This window comes from Pyrus communis, chromosome 10, assembly GCF_041283825.1.
Source record: "Pyrus communis isolate YQ-2024b chromosome 10, ASM4128382v1, whole genome shotgun sequence".
Lineage (NCBI taxonomy): Eukaryota > Viridiplantae > Streptophyta > Magnoliopsida > Rosales > Rosaceae > Pyrus > Pyrus communis.
In genome coordinates, this window is record NC_142574.1 from 31,732,629 (window position 1) to 31,751,865 (window position 19,237).

At 37.1% G+C, this 19,237-nt stretch overlaps 3 protein-coding genes and 1 pseudogene across 4 annotated transcripts in view; all 4 read right to left on the minus strand.

Annotated features, from left to right (window-relative positions):
* Positions 1 to 11,933, minus strand: part of LOC137727838 (cysteine-rich receptor-like protein kinase 25) — a 34,390-nt gene extending 22,457 nt beyond the window's left edge. The window contains exon 1 of the mRNA XM_088678290.1: positions 11,802 to 11,933. The gene's annotated coding sequence lies outside the window, so the exon portion shown is untranslated. The remainder of the gene's footprint in view (positions 1 to 11,801) is intronic.
* On the minus strand, positions 3,370 to 11,074 carry LOC137727833 (cysteine-rich receptor-like protein kinase 15; annotated as a pseudogene). The gene is made up of 8 exons (XR_015952463.1): positions 10,645 to 11,074; positions 9,899 to 10,280; positions 9,594 to 9,823; positions 9,336 to 9,546; positions 8,945 to 9,163; positions 8,631 to 8,850; positions 3,725 to 3,878; positions 3,370 to 3,600 (listed from the first exon to the last, which is right to left on the minus strand). The product of XR_015952463.1 is annotated as a cysteine-rich receptor-like protein kinase 15 (transcript).
* A 608-nt stretch (positions 11,934 to 12,541) lies between the features above and the next one.
* Positions 12,542 to 15,621, minus strand: LOC137727829 (cysteine-rich receptor-like protein kinase 10). Its single transcript, XM_068466666.2, has 7 exons — positions 14,682 to 15,621; positions 14,384 to 14,527; positions 14,150 to 14,271; positions 13,787 to 13,997; positions 13,467 to 13,704; positions 13,148 to 13,298; positions 12,542 to 13,065 (listed from the first exon to the last, which is right to left on the minus strand). Exons 1-7 carry the CDS (start codon positions 15,601 to 15,603, stop codon positions 12,736 to 12,738), a joined length of 2,118 nt encoding a protein of 705 aa, XP_068322767.2. The 5' UTR covers positions 15,604 to 15,621; the 3' UTR covers positions 12,542 to 12,735.
* Positions 15,622 to 17,160: 1,539 nt separating this feature from the next.
* On the minus strand, positions 17,161 to 18,652 carry LOC137728595 (cysteine-rich receptor-like protein kinase 10). The gene is made up of 5 exons (XM_088678132.1): positions 18,571 to 18,652; positions 18,202 to 18,411; positions 17,864 to 18,103; positions 17,625 to 17,779; positions 17,161 to 17,500 (listed from the first exon to the last, which is right to left on the minus strand). Exons 1-5 carry the CDS (start codon positions 18,650 to 18,652, stop codon positions 17,192 to 17,194), a joined length of 996 nt encoding a protein of 331 aa, XP_088534258.1. The 3' UTR covers positions 17,161 to 17,191.
* Between the last annotated feature and the right edge of the window lie 585 nt (positions 18,653 to 19,237).

A 19,237-nucleotide genomic window follows, 5' to 3' on the forward strand; every position in this document is an offset into this window, starting at 1 on the left:
AAATAAAATGCAATGGGGACGGGAGTGGTAGAATGTGACGCCAGAATCGCCAGTTATGTATGGGAAATTCCAGCTTGGTGTGGATTTTTCTGAGGATTATTTAGTTCTAGCATCAAGGAACAAAAAGTCCTGAAAAAAATTATTGATTTTTAACCACAAGGATGTTAGAACTTCGAAGTTCCTTAAACTTCAAAAGTAAGACATATTCAATAACTAAAAGTATAACACTCATTTCATACATTTCGTGAACTCTCATGCAACAGGATTTATTAAAGTAATTTCTCATTCCTCATCATGTGAAAAAGTTAAAAACTTAAATATAAAACAATGTATTATTGATTTGAAAAATTGCTACAATGACATTTTTCGTAGTACTTTTCTCTTGTCATCATGGCCCATTGAGTGTTAAATTTGGCCAATTGAGAGAAGTAGCCCCACTTAATGGTACCGCTACACTGTTAGGTTGTTCTCCCTCATATCCCCATCACGTGATAAGTCATTTCAAGATGTTCGTATTATATACGTTTTGCAGTGGCCGAGCAAAAATGTTCAAATAAAAGTCTTAATTTCAAAAAAAAACAAAAAAAAAAAACTTCGGTGGACCATTTCGTCGAGTACCTAGTGGGTACTTGCCAATTCCTACGGACATTTGCCAAAAGCTTATGCGAACGTATGTCGACAACTACTATGACTAGTCGAGGGCAACAGTAGGAAATTATCGAGTAATGTTGAGGACTGTCAATGTTTGTCAATTAAGGCATTTCATCGAGCATTTGGTTTGCACAATAGAGTCGCATACAAGAAGAGAGAAAAGAAAGACATGGATGATAAAAGAAAACAAAATTAGAAGGAGAAAGTTATGATTTAGTTTGTCGTAACTATTTATAGAGGTCAATACAAATACACAATCAAATATACATAAAGATTTTACCAATGTTAGGATCATAAGCAACCAATGACCCTGTCTGAATTCCGTGATTGCATGTTTGTATTTTAAAATAATCACGAACATTCACTTAAGAAAAAACATACATATTATTAGCCAAATTCATATCGGTGAAAAATAAAAATTGTAATGTTGGAAAAAATAACTGAAACTTTGCAATTTGAAAAGTCACGGCAGATAGTCTTTGTCGAACAGTCTAAAGTCAAACAACTTTAATTTTCCGTGTGACAAGTATCTCACTAGATATGTCACACTCGAAGCAATACAAAACTTTATTTTCTCCTGAATTAGACAATGATGTTTGTGCTTTTTGTAAGTATTAGCACAGACTCAGTCAAATTTGTTGAAGAAACGTAAACAAAGGGGACGAACTGACGAAGAAATTGTGTAAAATTTCAAAAGAACTATGAATAAAATTATTACAACATACGATAGGATGGAGACGTAAGTACCCAAAGCCTAACATATAATATATTATTAAACATGACTTTTCAATAATAATATAAGGGTAAATATCAGTTTACTACCATCAAGTTTCTTGATTTTCAACATTTAGTACATGAAGTTTTTTCATCCCATAGTCATACCTAAAGTGTTAATTTTGAGATAGTCTCATACTTCCGTTAGTTTGGCTGTTAAGTCTCTCATTAACTGATGACGTGGCGCCTGTGTGGACAATGACTGAGGGCCACGTGTCATTAAAGGGTCCATGTGGAAATTAAAATTTCAAAAATAAATTATTTAAAATTAAAAAAAAACACCTTCGTTTTCCCCGAATCCCACCTTCTCACCCCCATCACCCACCCATTCTCCCACCCCTCAACACTCTTTCTCTCGCACCACTCCTACCGGGACTCCCGTGACTCCTTCCCTTACTCTCGTGAAATCGACTGCGACACTCCCGACCAACCCCACTTCGCAACCTCCACCTATAAAGTCAAGTTCATGTGTAGCTACAGTGGCAAAATCCAGCCATGCCCCCATGACCACCAGCTCACCTACGTTGGCGATGACACCAAAATCCTTGTCGTCGATCGCAATATCAAGCTCTCTACTTTCATCTCCAAGCTCTCCTCCCTCTGCGACACCCCTAAAGATGTTGATGGATCCTCTCCGACAGCTCCGGTCACAGCTTCGATTCAAATCGGGTCTCTCGATGCATTCTCTTCGACGGCCCCAGTCACAGCCTCGCTGACAAACCCCAATTTCCTAGGGATCGCCACGCCGGAGAACACGTGATGTCGCAGGTGAAGATTTAGAGGTAGATCCAGGAGTTGCAGAGGATGCAAATCGTTGCTGGTCACGAGCCGAGAGGCACATAAATACTGGGGGTATTGGGTGACAACTAGGGTGGGAGGGTTTGCTGAGATGGGGTGAGTGGGATTTGGGGAAGACGAAGGTGGTTATTTATTTTTTTTTTTTTTAATATTTAATTTCCACGTGGATCTTTAATGACACGTGGCGCCTAGTCATTATCCACATAGGCGCCACATCATCAGTTAACGGGAGACTTAACAACCAGACTAACGAATGTATGAGACTATCCCAAAATTAACACTTTAGGTATGACACTGGGACGAAAAAAATTTCATGTACCAAATGTTGAAAACCACGAACTTAAGGGTAGTAAACTGATATTTACCCATAATATAATTACATAAAGGAAAGTGTTATTGGCACTCCAAAAAATTCATTCTACACTCCTTACAAATGTATTTTTCTTCCTAATATAGAAAGTTTGGAGTGTAGAATGAGATTTTTAGAGTGTTAATAACAATTCTCTTACATAAAATATGTTGATTTGTTGCTGATGAGACTTGTTCTGTTGATCTTGGATAAATATAATTTATGTTTCTTCCCTTACTAAAGATTTGAAACAAAGAAACTTGACAGCGTATATGTTAAACTGTATTAATTAGCTTGAGAAAATTCTCAAAGGGTGAGCTTAAGTTTTTTTCGTTATTAACTAAATGAGCGTTAAAATTCAAAAAAGCCAAACTTGAAACAGGTATGTACAAGAAGCTGAAAAAGGTACAAGAAAAAAAGATGTTTGTAAATTGTGCTATTTAATTTATTTAATTAAACTGAGAGAATTAAAATTAATGTCTAAATATACAATGAACTACAATTGCAAAATAATGAAAATTACATGTAAATTTTTTTTTTCACTGAAAGCTCTAATTCCAGCGAGAAACTTGCATTTAACCAGAATATTATGTGACGAGTGCTGTGAAAACGTGTGAATATATATTTCGTTGGCATCCAAACTCGCCGTATGTAAAATAAGTGCTTTACAGTAATTTGAGATTGGGTTTACCCATTCCATATACAGTTAGTGGATTCCAATGATATATCTCTTGCTCAACGGGCCACAACACTAGAAATCGTCAAGCCATTGACCGAGCAATTGTGAGCACTTACTGCTACTTGATCATGATGATCAATACACCTCCCTGTAAAGAAGGTTTAGAAAGACTAATGGTTTCACTTTTCAACATAAGAACAACTGATGACATGATCGGCCTGTTTGCATCTTCTTGAACACACAATAATCCAACATGAACGTATCTCAGGAATTCATTTGGACTGCATGAGCCTTTCAACAACGGATCCATCAACCCCAACACTTTCCCTGCATTCCGTAATTTCCAAGCCTGCAATTACAATTTCATGCTAATTAAGAATGTAGCGATATATTGATTATAATTTTCTATATACCTACATTAATTTGTTTGAGATATTTTTGTATAAGCTAACTCAAGTAAAGACTTTACGTACATAGCCTATAAGAGTCAGTGCACCATTTGTCGGATGAAAACCCAAAAAGTTCTTTCTCCCCATTGTGATCTCAAGCAAAAGTACTCCGAAGCTGTATACATCAAATTTTATTGAATACAATCCCTCCATTGCATACTCTGGAGCCATGTAACCACTGAATTGCAAAAAAAGATAGGAATTGGAATATGTAAGATAAATTAACTTGTCAACTTGTCATGCCACAATCCCGACATACGTCCACGATTGACACGTGACGTCACCACACCCCTGTTTATCTATCATGTCTCACCTTCGAGACAAGACCAAAACACAATAAATGATTCAACCATGCAGTAACTTTCTTTTATTTCATGGTTGCATCTAACCTTTGAGTTAGACTGCATACGGTCCCTAAGTGCACGATGTTAACATTTAACTACGTTACTCAATCAACAAAATCACAAATTATTTCACGAAATTTAATAAATGAACTCTATATAATTTTGCTACCTGGATTCCAAGTAATAACATGGTAAACTAATTTATAAACACAATGTCTACTGTGAGCAATTCTCATTCACTATATTCTAGGGTTTTAGACTAACTTTATGGAAATGAGCAAGAGCAGGGATTTCGGACCACTGAACGGAATTCAACTAAAATATGGTCGCCTGTCGGAATGTACCAGGTACATCTAATCCTTAAAACGCTAGGTAGGTAGTGATCACCCATTACAGATATACAGACACGCCCCATTCCTGATGTTCCCCGAACACCAGGGAAGGTACGTGCTGGCCGACACCCAGGGGTGACGAAAGTCATTTATTGAAAACGTGAGATCTAAAATGTGAATAAGATAAAAGAAATTTAAATATAATTAATATGCAAATGAGGAATGTGTACAAAGCATACAACTAACTACAACACTAAAAGAAATAATATAAAATTGAATGAATAAAAGAATGGATCCTACACCTAGAGGACTCGAAGATGCCGATGCAGAAATACCTTGACGCCGAGCTTGTACGCCTTAAATTCTAAGTCCTGAGGGGGTGCAAAACAAATATGAGTGGACTAAGTTAATATATATATATATATATATATATATATATATATATATATAATACTAAAACAGTTATCAAATTACTAACTCCCAAAGTTTTATGAAAACTAATAGCATAATAAGTGGTAGGTTTTTCGAAAACCCTAGCATGCCATAAAACATCTCAGAAAGCATATCTCATATATAGTGTGCTAAATAGTGGTATCAAATAATAATATCTCCTGGCCCATTACCAGGTCCATGTCTCTAGACCAAAAGCCAGAGATTATTTCTCCAAGCCCCTGGCCAGCTCTATGTCCTTCGACCCGAAGCTAAGGATTATTTCTCCCAGCCCACATGCTAGCACCAGATCATCGCCCCTGGCGGAATAGTGACCATTAGATACGCACAAAAACATTGAACATAATCTTTCCAAACATAGGTACATATATCTCAAAAACATCTTCATAGTATAAAGTCATTCATCATCTATACTATAAAGACGTGTGTGAAAACATGTTCTAAATAGTATATCGTCATCCATCAGATACCCTACAAGAACATGGGTTCAATAAAAAACATGGTATTCCAAAATATTCTAAGTAAGCATAATATCTCATAAAACGTAATCATTAAATCATGCTTTTCATATATGCATTTCTACTATGAAAACATGCATTTTAAAAGGGGTCCACTCACAGACACTCCGTCATCGTAGAGCCGTACAAAATTGGAATGATGAAATTGCCGCTATTAATTGCACCTAAGTACATAATGGGTACAATTAATAAAACTCTATTCAAACGGTTGTTTGGAAAACGAACGTCATAAACGAGTCCAAGACATCGAAATTAGCCTAGGAGGGGTTCTGGACGAAAACCCGAAAAAGTCAACGTTGACCGATCAAAGTCAAAGTCAACGGTCAGCGTTGACCGGGTCAGTTAAGCCGGTTCGGTCAACTGGGCTAGGTCAAAGGGTATTGGGTCAAAAGGGCCTAAGGGTTTGGGCTTCACAATCGAGCCGGGTTCTAAGGCCCAGAGGCCTTGGTTCCAAGCAACCGGGTCTTAAGGTTCACTAGGCTAAAAGCCCGTTTCACACGGCTCAAAGGCCTGTTTTGGCTTTGGGGTTCTAATGGACCTTGGGCTTGTAAGCCCGGTCCAAAATAAGGGTTTTAGGAAATAAATAAAATAAAAAGCAATTAAATAAATGGGTTAGGTTTAGGGTTAACGAGCCAAAGGCCCTAGCTGGTAAGGCCCAAAAGAGCATGGCTCGAAGGGTTGGGCTTAGGAGCCCATTACTTGCCGAAGCCTTCCAAGCTTCGGTCGACACCAACACGTTACCCTAGTTGCCGATCTAGGTACCAAAATGAATGCTAGGAAGAGAAGAAGAGATTAATACCTGTGATTCACCATGGAATGGCCAAGGATGGTGGGATCTTTGTTCGACAACCACTAAGCTCGCCGGATTCTAGTTCGAGACCTTGTCGAGTTCCATAAGGGCTGAGGAGAGTGAGAGAGAGTCCACGAGGGTAGTGGTGGCGCTGCGTCGTCGTCTGTGTGCCCTTATGTGTGTGTAGATGGGTGCATAGGTTCGATTGGGGAGGGAAAGTGCGAGAGAGAGATGAGTGAGATCTGAGAGAAGGAAGAGAGTAAGTGCTGGCAGAGAAAGATGATGCTGAGTTTAGGGGCTGCCATGTGGCAGCTAAAGAGAAGAGAATCTAACAAAACAGTTCTGGATTGGGTAGAGGTTTAGGGGACTAAAATGAAAAGTTACATAAACCTTTTTGGGGAAATGTAAAATTACACAACAATTTGGGGGTGGGGTTTCACATATACCAAGCATGATCACCCCTAAAATGCATATGGTCCCCATTGCAGACATACCAGGCAAAACCATAAGCATAGCCTAATCGTGCATGTAGTGATCACCTATTGCGGATATACCAAGCATATTCACCCCTAAAGTACATATGGTCCCCCATAGCGGATATACCAAGCATGATCACCCTTATAATGCGTATAGTCTCCCATTACGGATAAACCAAGCAGAATCATAGGTATAGTCTAATAACGTAGGCAGTGATCACCCATCATGAATATACCAAGCATGATCACCCTTGAAATACGTATGGTCCCCTTTCGCAGATATACCAAGTAGAAGTGTACGCAATTACTAAATGCATCATTTTCGACCTCTAGTCTTAATTAGATTACTTGGGACTACTAATTCACACCATCAGATCAAGTATTATTTTGATTAACTTGAAATAGTATGATCAAAATAAATGAAACCTTTGAATGAAAACACTTTAGACAGTAAGTGAAGATGCTGTTTACAAATATAGATGTACCTGAATATACAAGCTTTGGCGGTTGGTACGTACATATTTCTAGAGATACAAGTAAGTTCATTGGGATATACATACATAGATAAATGTACACGGTTACTATATAAGTAAACAATTCCATCCCTTTCAGATTTTATATGCATATATAAGTATTCGTTCAACTTCAGACATTTGCAAAAGTTCTGATAATGTTAAACCAATGAGACCTTAAATAGATATTCAATACGTATAACAATTACCATATCTACTTACAACATTTGTATCCATAAGCAACAAGGCCACTACCAACAAAAATGTCTAAATCCAACAGAACCAATCTCAAAAAAAAAAAAAAAAAACATACATGCATACATAAACCTTGCATACATGTCACACCATCACAGAACATGCACACCAGATCAAAGAAGGCAACAGAATCTTAGCACAATTATTACAACTAGCACATGGTATGATTTTGTAAAAATACAACCATAATGTTATGAGAGTGCCAGTTATAAGAAAGTCATGCATCCCTTAATAAAATAGCCTCCCATGTAAATGTTGAGTGCAATCGAATATATTTCTATCTTTATTTCTCCCATTACATGCCCACTTACACAGTATCGTCTCTCTAGCGGAAACATTCGCAAAATCAATAATATTAAAGGCTATATTATCAGGTACAACAAAAAGAACACACAAAAATGAGAGAAAATGGATACCATTACATATCAGAATGCTATTGGTATGATGGCTCCTTGATATTTTTCTCAAACCCTCTATAACATCAGAAAATATAGTCTTTTGGAAGGTGCTTTTAGCTTATCAAATAACCTATTAGAGTCATAATTCAGCTCCACTTTTCATCATAATTACCAAATTTATGATTAAGAAAAGTAGATTAAAAGCATAATCATATATTTAATATGTTTAATAAAAACTTGAACCCGGGTATAAATGGCAAGGTTAGGCCACCCAATGGCCCCATTCCAGCAGCTTGAGGTTGAAGAATCACCATTATGCAACCCCATACAGCTCCCTAGATTCCCATTGCTTTGATCATGCTCTGATATTTTCGATTCCCTTCCCTCCTTGTGAGAGTTCCTGCGAAAGAGAGAGAAGCCCCCTTCCCCCGAGCTGAGAAAGAACCCGGAACAAAAGAGGGGCGTGGACCCCAGTGAACCCAAATAACCGATAGATTTATCTAGAAATGGAGGGATTTTACCAAAAAATGCCCTTGACTTTAAAGTCCTGTAAAAACTTCGTTCTACATCCAAATCTCGTTTCGTTTGCACCCATAAGTTCCTAGCGATGAGTACTATAATATTATACTTAGTATGACTTCGTTAGGTCTATGAATTTTTTAACGATCGATGACCAAAATTCAAACTTCCTAAATAGTTTTAAGTAAGATCTAAATTAATAAAATTAAAAAATATTCCCGAAAATAATATAAAGTCCTGCTAATACATAATACGTAAATTACAATAGTGAAATCCAGGAACAGGATTTCACTTTAAAATAGAGGAAAGTATATATATGTATAAGTTGAAACTTACTAGGTGCCGACAATTCTTTTAGTGTTTACTTCAGGTTGATCATCGATTCCAAACATTCTTGCCATACCAAAATCTAATATTTTTAGATTCATATTGTCATCTAATAGGATGTTACTCACTTTTAGATCACGATGTATAACTCTATGCCTTAAATCTTCATGAAGATATAAAATTCCTCAAGTGATTCCTCCGGCTTGACCAATCCGGTTGTTCACGTTTTCTGAATTCAATATACTCACTTCACTTCATTAAATATATAACAATAATATTGTATCGAAGTTCGAAATTACTAATTTTTTTTCAGAATGATGTACTCTTACCAAAAAGAAAATAATCAAGACTTTTGTTTGGCACATATTCATAAACAAGTAGGGTTTCCTCTCCTTCCAAACAAAATCCCAGAAGCCTAACAAGATTTCTATGTTGAAGTTTGGCTACCAATGCAACCTCGTTCTTAAATTCTTGGACGCCTTGTCTAGAGCTTTTTGCCAACCTCTTCACTGCAATTTATTGTTCATTAGCAAGTGTTCCCTGACATATGAGGCATTTTATCCAATCAATTTCGTTGGCATGCATCTTATATATGTTTAGAATAGTACAAGTTGAACCCGAGATTCTAAGAATCGAGCACTGTATATTAAGAATCAATAATTTCAAAGACAAAATAAGGGTAGATATATGTTCGCATTTTCAATTTTCATAGCTTGAAAACTACACCAAATCCGCCTTCACCTAACTTGTTATTATTAGAAAATTTGTTTGTGGCGGTTTCAATAGTTCCCAAGTCGAATTGCAAGGAATCAACAGTCTTTGTATCATCCTTAGCTAAGACAATAAGTTTCAAAATATTACATGAAGGGACCAGAAAAACGTAGCGAGCAAATGATAACCATGCACACTCATTGAATTGAATAAATCAAACGAAAACTATTTAATGATAAACTAATCTTACTGTTTTCAGGAAATTAAATTGGCAAAAGTTCCAACATGAGATGAGATAGTGTGACAATAAGCGTTGCACTTACCTTCAATTTCAAGTTGTACCCTTCTTTTCTTGACTCTCGAAGAAACGCATATGCCGCTGAGAATTCTAACAAAAGCAACCAAAACCACGACCACCACGGTGATGATAATTACTTTTGTGTTACTCTTCTTTGCTGCTGGAACCGGAGGTGGAATATTTGCTGGCGGCACTAAAAGTTCACGACACCATAATTTGGAATTGTTATTGAATTACAATTAATATCTTTTTGGGGGCTAGTGTATACCTTTAGGACCTTCTCTGATGGAGGCTGGCGGCGGTGGGGCGGAGGAGTAGAAGGGGTCAACTTCAAACCTAAGATTGCAACTGGGTTTTAGAATTCGTCCCCCAGCATTTCTTCTAGGAATTTGTTTTGCAGCTTCCAGAAGACACCAATTGCAATCTCCAGATAACAATTATCTGGAGTAGAAGGTCCTGCTTGCACTGCCCAAATCCGTACAGCGTAATGAAACCTGAAACACTCGTTTCTTTCGTCGCAAACTTGTGACTATTATTGAAAGTCTGAGCGGCCACCTCGGTGACCGTAGCTGCCAGTACCTCGTTGAACCGGTATTGGTCCGTTATACTACTTGCATTCTGCGTGTTCCACATGTACACGTAAGGCTTGTTAGCGTTTTGTAAAATGGAAGAAGAAGAAAATGCACTGAGAATGATGAAAATGACTGTTATTCTCTCTGCAAGTTACAGAGGAACCTTTTCTTCTACTTGTAAAAGTATATTTTTCACTCAGCACACACAATCGTGCAAAAGGGAATAATTCTGTTAACAAGGCTTAGCTGGATCTTTTCTTCTAGAAGAAAAGATCACAGCCACTCATCTAGCAATAGCTAGGATCATCACACATGGCACTCATGGCCTTACATAATTTGATCTTACACTTGGCAATTTCTAAGCACAAGTGAATACACAATTAAAGACAAGATTATTCTCAAATACTAATCAGCTCATGGCTTATAGTTCAACAAGGCTTGTCGTCCGCCCTGGAAAAGAAGGACTCGTTGGAGTAGCGTAGCATGCAGTCGTCGTACCAGATCACCACCTCTTTTTCTACGGGGTAGCGTTGTGGGGCCTCGGCGGTTGCGGTGGCGACACAGGTTTCACAAGCGTTGGTGCCCACGACGTCGCCGCGGCAGAGGAAGAGGCCGTAGATGGTGTTGTTTGGGGTTTGGACTGTGGCGTTGTAGAAGCCGGTGGAGCGGTTGGCATTGGAGGAGAGGGTGGAGAGGAGGCGGTTGACGTTGGACTTGAAGGTGGAGTTTAGGGTGAAGGTGGTGGTGTTTGGACAGACGTGGTAGAGATAATCTGCTTCTGTATTGGTCAGAAAGCTGGGCAGAGTAAAAATGGAGAAAATCAAAAGAAGGGTAGTCCCATGCTTTTCATTTTTTGGTGATTCATCATAACATCATTGGTTTCTGTACTGAGTATTAACAAGAGCAATGCAGGGGTGGTAGCAAGACTTTTCAGTTTTGGGTATTGACCAGAAGAGTTCCACTCATACAACCGGGTTTTAGCATCAGTGCCATCAACCTCTAATAAGTGAGAGATTTTTCAATGTGATCGGCGCACAAGGTGGTACATCATGTGTAACTATACAAATTGTAAGATTTGTGTGTTAAAAGGTTAATAACCTAAAAAATAAAATTTCTCACCACTTACATAAAAACACGTGATGTATCACTCGTATTCCCGTCACAATAAAAAATTTCTCCTAATAAGTGCTTGCAACTTGTTCAAAAGTTGCACTATTCTGTCCACTGACCAATTGTTTAGTGGTGAATTGGTAAAAAAAAACAAAGGTTATTTTAGGGACACCGAATTTTTAAGCTAATTTTTTAAAACTAAATAACATAATTGTTGATAATTAAATTATGTTAATTAACGTACTTATGTTTTATTGATGACACGTTTTTTAATTTAAAATTTTAGTTTCCCTAATTTATCTTTTGATTAAGCCCACCTTGTATGTACCTTGTGTCCATAAGAAAGGCTTAGGTTAGTTGATAAACCTTTAACCCGTGTTTGATGGTTTCTTCGTTGTCGCCTTCTTCTTCTTCTTTTGGTTTTTCAAAGTGATATGTCCATGATTGAAATGTAGCCATGAATTGACAAGAATGTCTAAACCGCCAAACAAGTTTTGTCCTAAGAGTTGAGTCGATTGGAAATTTTAGCTAAACAGTTCTAGCCTTTTTTTCCTCCTCAAATATTCAACAATTACATCTTTGAATTTTTTTTTTTTCTTCTTTCTTTTTACAAGGCTACTACTCTTAAACTTGAACTTGGGTCTAAGGGGGCTGAAATTATCTTGACCAACCGCTATAATCAACTTCTGCTATTGAACACATTCAATTAATGCTTTTGACACTTCTTTAGTCTTCAAAATCTTGGAAAATATTCCTCCTTTGTGGGTTTGGATTGAATCTTTTATGTTTACCTAATCTGAGTTGAATCTTCTCTGATTACCTACCCCTTTAAATTTTTGTGTCACATAATAAATTTACAGTGTACTAAAATAATTATGAATTTGCATAAAAGAACACAATCTTCGTTTTTTGCTCTATGTACGTCTATATGTTGTAAATAATACATAAAAAAAGTAGTACGTGCAATATGAGGAAGATGCTTGAAAATGATTGTTACAATAGTGAGTACCAAAATGTTTAATTCGGTTATTATAGACTAAAGGACTCGCTAAACCGTGTCAATCACGTTATGTGGAAAATCAAGACATTGAAGAAATTCAAAATACAGATTACATTTACATCTTTGATGTTTTCTATCCTAACAATGGTTGATCATCATAGGAAACGAAATTCAAGTTTCATGTTTTCTAACAAATAAATATAAACATATATGAAGAGTCCGAGCACTTGCAGAATTTTATGCGATTTATTATCATATAAACAAATAGAAATTTCGCCTAAAACTCGTATGTGGACTCTTGTAGAACGTTCACCTTTTTAAGAATGGCTAATACTATGTCGGTAAATTTTGTTATTGTCTAGAGATGATTGTATATATAAGAAGATTTTACAATGTGTAACAGTAACAACTTATCTATTCACACTATCTAGGGTATACTTCAGTGATAGATCCTTCATAAACGGACGGAGATGACTTGCTGATAGATTGAGCGGAGTCCAGCGTTGCCTCTAACATATTTCCCATTGCTCTACTTTGGAGGAAAAAGGCCGGTTGTTGAGGTAATGGCAGAGTAACAGAGTAGCTATTGAGCATGAGTACTACCGATTGCATTGTCGGCCTGTCAGCTGGATCTTCCTGAACACAAAGTAAGCCGATGTGGATGCATCTGATTACTTCAGTCCTCGAATAAGAGTCCCTCAGACACGGATCCAACAATTCCAAAGGTGCCCCATCTCTCCATAACTTCCAAGCCTGCATAAAATTCAAAAGTTTAATTCATGATGCTATGTCAATGCAGGAGAACAGAACACTACACCTTTCATTTTAAGCTTACATGGCTCATGAGGTCCTCAGCTGCATTAGTCTGAAAGAAGTAACTGTTCTTCTTGCCACTGATGATTTCTAGAACTAAAACACCGAAACTATACAAATCGGACTTGATAGAAAAATGTCCATGCATTGCATACTCGGGAGACATATAACCACTACAAGGAGCATAACCATCAGTATAGAAATAATAACAAAGATGCAATGAGAAAACATTTCAGATTCAATTCGATAATTGCAAAACAAAAGTGGAAAACATTTCAGATTCAATTCGATAATTGCAAAACAAAAGTGGTCGTGAAAAAAGAATGAAATAGGTAACTTACTATGTTCCGACAATTCTATTTGTGCTTGCTTGAGTTTGATCAACCCCAAATATCCTGGCCATGCCAAAATCAGATATTTTTGGATGCATCTCCCCATCTAACAATATATTGCTGGCTTTGAGATCACGATGTATAATTCTAAGTCGGGAATCTTCATGTAGGTACATGATTCCTCGAGCAATTCCTGAAATAATCTTGTAACGTCTTGACCAATCCAATTGCCCCTGTTTCTCAGGGTCTGCAAATCATCAAAATCAAGTTATCATCGACGAACTGCTATTGCAATAGGGAAAGACTATTAGATGTTTGAGTGTACAAACCAAATAGGTAACAGTCGAGGCTTTTGTTGAGCACATATTCATAAACAAGAATCTTTTCTTCGCCTTCCAAGCAAAATCCCAATAGCCTAACCAAATTTCGGTGTTGAAGCTTGGCTACCAATACCATCTCGTTCTTGAACTCTTCTGTGCCTTGGCCAGAGTTCCTTGATAGCCTCTTCACAGCTACTTCTTGACCGTTTGAAAGTGTACCCTGCGAGAAAACTTTGATCAAACAATGGAATGTCCACTCATGGCATTCACGGACGACTTTCGAGGCTCCAAAATTATTCAGATTTTGCACGCATAAAAGTTGGAACTTTGTAGACCTAAAGGAGCACCCATGTCATATACTGATTAACATACCTTGTAAACTTGACCGAAACCACCTTCGCCTAACTTGTGATCATCGGAGAAATTCCTCGTAGCTGCTTGGATGGTAGCAAAATGAAATTGCAAAGACTCGACAGTAGTAATGTCATTTTCACCTGCACAACCAACCAAACCATAGAAGCACAATCTTTATAGACGAGGAATAAATGGAAGGAGAATCAACAAGAATAAACAAGAGGAGAATTGCAGAAGGATATATTTGTTTACCGCTTGGTGCGTCTGCTGCTGCTTGATTGTACTTCTTTCTTGCTCTCCTAGCTATGCAGCAGTAACCCACAACGAAAAGTAGCACAGATACAGATATTGGGACAGCAATGGCAACAATTTTACTAGTTGGGGTTTTGCTTTTTACTGCAAAATAAACAAAACATATTGAGAAATTGGTAAAATCAGCAGCCACCGCACAAGACCATATTCCCCTGTTCTAATAAACTACCCAGTAAACTAATCTGATAATAGCAGAAATTAGGGCTTCTAAAAAGTTTAAAATGTTTGTTCACTTTACCTTTAGGCGGAGGCGGAGGAGGAGGAGGAGGAGGAGCCCCTGGTGCAGGCTCAGGTGCTGTGGCGTTCTCGGCGTAGAAGGGGTAGATTTCATACCTAACGTTACAACTCGGAAACAGAACTCGTCCCCCTTGCTTTCCGCTACAACAAATCGGCAATCGCGCTATGGCATCCCTAAAGCACCGGTCACAAGCAGCCGCGGACAGGTCCTGCGTGCACTGCCCGAGGGTATACAGCGTAATCAGATCAGCGAAGTTCGCTTGTTTTGTCGCGAACTTGTCGGTGTCGTTGGCAGCCTCGGTAGCCACCTCGTTCATACTCGCCGCCACCACCTGGTTGAACCGAGTCTGTTCCGTTGTTATGTTCTGCGTGTTGTACAGAGACACGTGAGGCGATTCGGCCGAGGTGGAAAAGAATGACTCGTTGGAGTAGCGTAGCATGCAGTCGTCGTACCAGATCACCACCTGTTTTTCTATGGGGCAGCGTTGTGGGGCCTCGGCGGTTGCGGTGGCGACACAGTTTTCGCAAGCGTCGGTTCCCACGACATCACCGCGGCAGAGGAAGAGACCGTAGACGGCGTTGTTTGGGGTTTGGACGGAGGCGTTGTAGAAGCCGGTAGAGCGGTTGGCGTTGGAGGAGAGGGTGGAGAAGAGGCGGTTGAGGTTGGACTGGAAGGTGGAGTTTGGGGTGAAGGTGGTGGTGTTTGGGCAGACGTGGTAGATATATTCTGCTTCCGTTCTGGTCAGAAAGATGGGCAGAGTAAAAATGGAGAAAATCAAAAGAAGGGTAGTCATGCTTTTCATTTTTTGGTGATTCATCGTAACATCATAGGTTTTTGTACCGAGTATTAACAAGAGCACCTGCAGGGGTGTGTTGACCAGAGGAATTCCTTTCATACAACCGGGTTTTAGTCTCAGTGCCATTAACGTCTCCAATAAGTGCTTGCAACTTGTTCAAAAGTTGCACTATTCTGTCAACTAACCAATTGTTTTATTGTTTATTGGTAAAAAAAACGAGGGTGATGTTACGGAGATGAAATTTTTAAACGAAATGATGTGGTTGTTGATAATTGAATTAGATTGATTAACGTGCTTATTTCATATTAGTGACACATCATTTTGTATGCAAATTTGGTTTAAAATTTGATCTTTCTAACATTTTTCAAAAAATAATCACTGCTTCCGGTTCACAAGTTTAAATTACTATTTTTATACGTGATAATCTAAATTAATTTAATTTGAATTTTAAATGGGAGATCCATTTAGCTGTGTCATAGTAAATGTGAGTTGGGTTGAAGCAATGAAGCTGTCTCAGTGGGTCGTTGTCTTTATCATCAAATTCATAGTAAAAAAAAGACATAGAAGAGATAGAAAAATAAAAAATAGTAGTAGTTTGAAGGAAAGAAAAATGCAATGGGGACGGGAGTGGTAGAGTGTGACGCTAGTTATGTATGGGAAATTCCAGCTTGGTGGGGATTTTTCTGAGGATTTTTTAGTTCTAGCATCAAGGCTCCTGAAAAAAATTACTGATGTATTACCCACGAGGATGTTAGAAGTTTCTTAAACTTCAAGAGTACGACATATTTGGATTTACTATAGTAATATCTCATTTATCGTCATGTAAAAAAGTTAAAAACTTGAAATATAAGACAATGCATTATTGAGTTGAAAAATCGCTACAATAACAACATTTATAGTTATTTTCTCTTATCATCATGACCCATTGAGTGTTACATTTGGCCAATTGAGAGATGTAGCCCCACTTAATGAGACCACTACACCACCGTGTGGAAAAGTATCTCACTAGATATGTCACTGTCTCAGTCAAATTCATTGAAGAAAAGTAAACGAAGGGGACGAATATCAAATTTCGAAAGAATTAAGTATAAATTTATCATAGCATACAGATACGATGGAGACGTAAGTGCCAAAAGGGTACCATATAATATACTATTAAACATGAATTTTCAACAATAATATAATTACATAAAATCTGTTGATTTGTTTGTTGCTGATGAGACTTTTTCTGTTGATCTTGGATAAATATGATTTCTGTTTCTTCTCTACTAAAGATTTGAATATTTGAACCAAAGGAACCTTCCAATGTATGTTAAACAGTATTAATTAGCTTAAGAAATTTTTTATAGGGGTGAGCCAAATTTTTTTGTTATTAAATAAATGCGTGTTAAAATTAAAAAAAAGGTTAAATTTGAAACATATATATACAAGAAGCGATGAGGTAAAAAAAAGTGTAAGGAAAAAAGATGTTTGTGAAATATATTGTATAATTTATTTAATTAAACTGAGAGAATTAAAACTAGTTACTAAATATACGATGAACTACATTTGTAAAATAATGAAAATTACATGTAAAAATTTATTTTTTTTCCCTAAAATTCAGATTCCAACGAGAAACTTGCATTTAACCGGAATATTATGTGACGATTGCTGTACTAAAAACGTGTGAATATATACTTAATGGATTCCAATGATATATGTCCTCATCTCTTGCTCAACGGGCCACAACATTAGAAATCGTCAAGCCATTGACCGAGCAATTGTGAGCACTTACTGCTACTTGATCATGGTGATCAACACATCTCCCTGTAAAGAAGGCTGGTCGCTCAGGTTTAGAAAGACTAATGGTTTCACTTTTCAATATAAGAACAACCGATGACATGGTCAGCCTGTTGTTTGCATCTTCTTGAACACACAATAATCCGATATGAATGTATCTTCGAAATTCATTTGGACTGCATAAGCCTTTCAACAACGGATCCATCAACTCCAACACCTTCCCTTCATTCCATAATTTCCAAGCCTGCAATTATAATTTCATGCTAATTAAGAATGTAGTGATATATTGATTATAAATTTCTATATACCTACATTAATTTGTTTGAGATATTTTTTTATAAGCTAACTCAAGTAAAGACTTTACGTACGTAGCCTATAAAAGACGGTGCACCATTTGTCGGATGAAAGTCCAAAAAGTTCTTTATCCCCATTGTGATATCAAGCAAAAGTACTCCGAAGCTATATACATCAAATTTTATTGAATGCGATCCTTCCATGGCATACTCTGGAGTCATGTAACCATTAAATTGCAAAAACATATGAGAATTGGAATATGTAAGATAATTAACTAAATAGAGAAAAGTATATATTTGAGTTGAAACTTACTAGGTGCCGACAATTCTTTTGGTGTTTCCTTGAGTTTGATCATCGACTCCAAACATTCTTGCCATATCAAAATCTGATATTTTTGGATTCATATTGTCATCTAACAAGATGTTACTCACTTTTAGATTACGATGTATAACTCTATGCCTTGAATCTTCATGAAGATATAAAATTTCTCCAGCGATTCCTCTCATTATCATGCAACGGCTTGACCAATCCGGCTGTTCACGTTTTCTGGATTCTATATGCTCACTTCAATTCATTAAATATATACAATAATATTGTATCTAGGTTCGAAATTACTAAAAAAAAGTTTCAGAATGATGTACGTACTCTTACCAAAAAGAAAATAATCAAGACTTTTGTCTGGCACATATTCATAAACAAGTAGGGTTTCCACTCCTTCCAAACAAAATCCCAGAAGCCTAACAAGATTTCTATGTTGAAGTTTGGCTACCAATGCAACCTCGTTCTTAAATTCTAGGACGCCTTGTCTAGAGCTTTTTGACAACCTCTTCACTGCAATTTCTTGTTCATTAGCAAGTGTACATATGAGGCATTTTATCCAATCAATTTCCTTGGCATGCATCTTATATATGTTTAGAATAGTACAAGTTGAACTCGAGATTCTAAGAATCGAGTACTGTATATTAAAATTTCAAAGACAAAATAAGGATAGATATATGTTCTCATTTTTCAATTTTCATACCTTGAAAACTACACCAAATCCGCCTTCGCCTAACTTGTTATTATCAAAAAACTTGTTTGTGGCGGTTTCAATAGTTCCCATCCCAAGTCGAATTGCGAGGACTCAACAGTATTTGTATCATCCTTAATTAGCTAAGACAGTAAGTTTCAAAATATTACATGTAAGGGACCAGAAAAAGTTGCATTATTCTGTCCACTGAATAATTGTTTTGTTGTTTATTCGTACAAAAAGCTAGGGTGATCAGTTATCAAAAAAAAAAAAAAGCTAGGGTGATCCTATTGGTATATCTAATGATAATACTGTTGATGATTGAATTAGACTGAATAACATATTTATTTTCTATTAGTGACACGTTATTTTGTCTGAAATTTTAATTTAAAATTTTAATATCTTTAACAGTATTCAAAAAGTAATCACCGCTTCCAATCAGAAGCTTAAATTATTATTTTTATAAGTGATAATTTAAATTAATTTAATTTATATTATAAAAGGGAGATCCATTTAGGATGCAATGGGGACGGGAGTGGTAGAGTGTGACACCAGTTATGTACGGGAAATTTCTGCTTGGTGGGGATTTTTTTGAGGATTATCTAGTTCTAGCATCAAGGAACAAAAAGTCCTGAAAAAATGATTGATTATTACCCACGAGGATGTTAGAAGTTCCTT

Bases quoted from the DNA above. Each gene is read 5' to 3' on its own strand.
- LOC137727829 (XM_068466666.2), bottom strand. From the start codon at position 15,603: ATGGCACTGAGACTAAAACCCGGTTGTATGAAAGGAATTCCTCTGGTC. The intron at 13,998-14,149 runs GTATGTTAATCA...GTTTTCTCGCAG, and splicing joins GTTTCGGTCAAGTTTACAAG to GGTACACTTTCAAACGGTCA. The intron at 13,066-13,147 runs GTAAGCTTAAAA...AATTTTATGCAG, and splicing joins CTGAGGACCTCATGAGCCAT to GCTTGGAAGTTATGGAGAGA.
- LOC137728595 (XM_088678132.1), bottom strand. From the start codon at position 18,652: ATGGGAACTATTGAAACCGCCACAAACAAGTTTTTTGATAATAACAAG. The intron at 18,412-18,570 runs TATGAAAATTGA...AATGCCTCATAT, and splicing joins ATTTGGTGTAGTTTTCAAGG to GTACACTTGCTAATGAACAA. The intron at 18,104-18,201 runs GTAAGAGTACGT...GTGAGCATATAG, and splicing joins TCTTGATTATTTTCTTTTTG to AATCCAGAAAACGTGAACAG.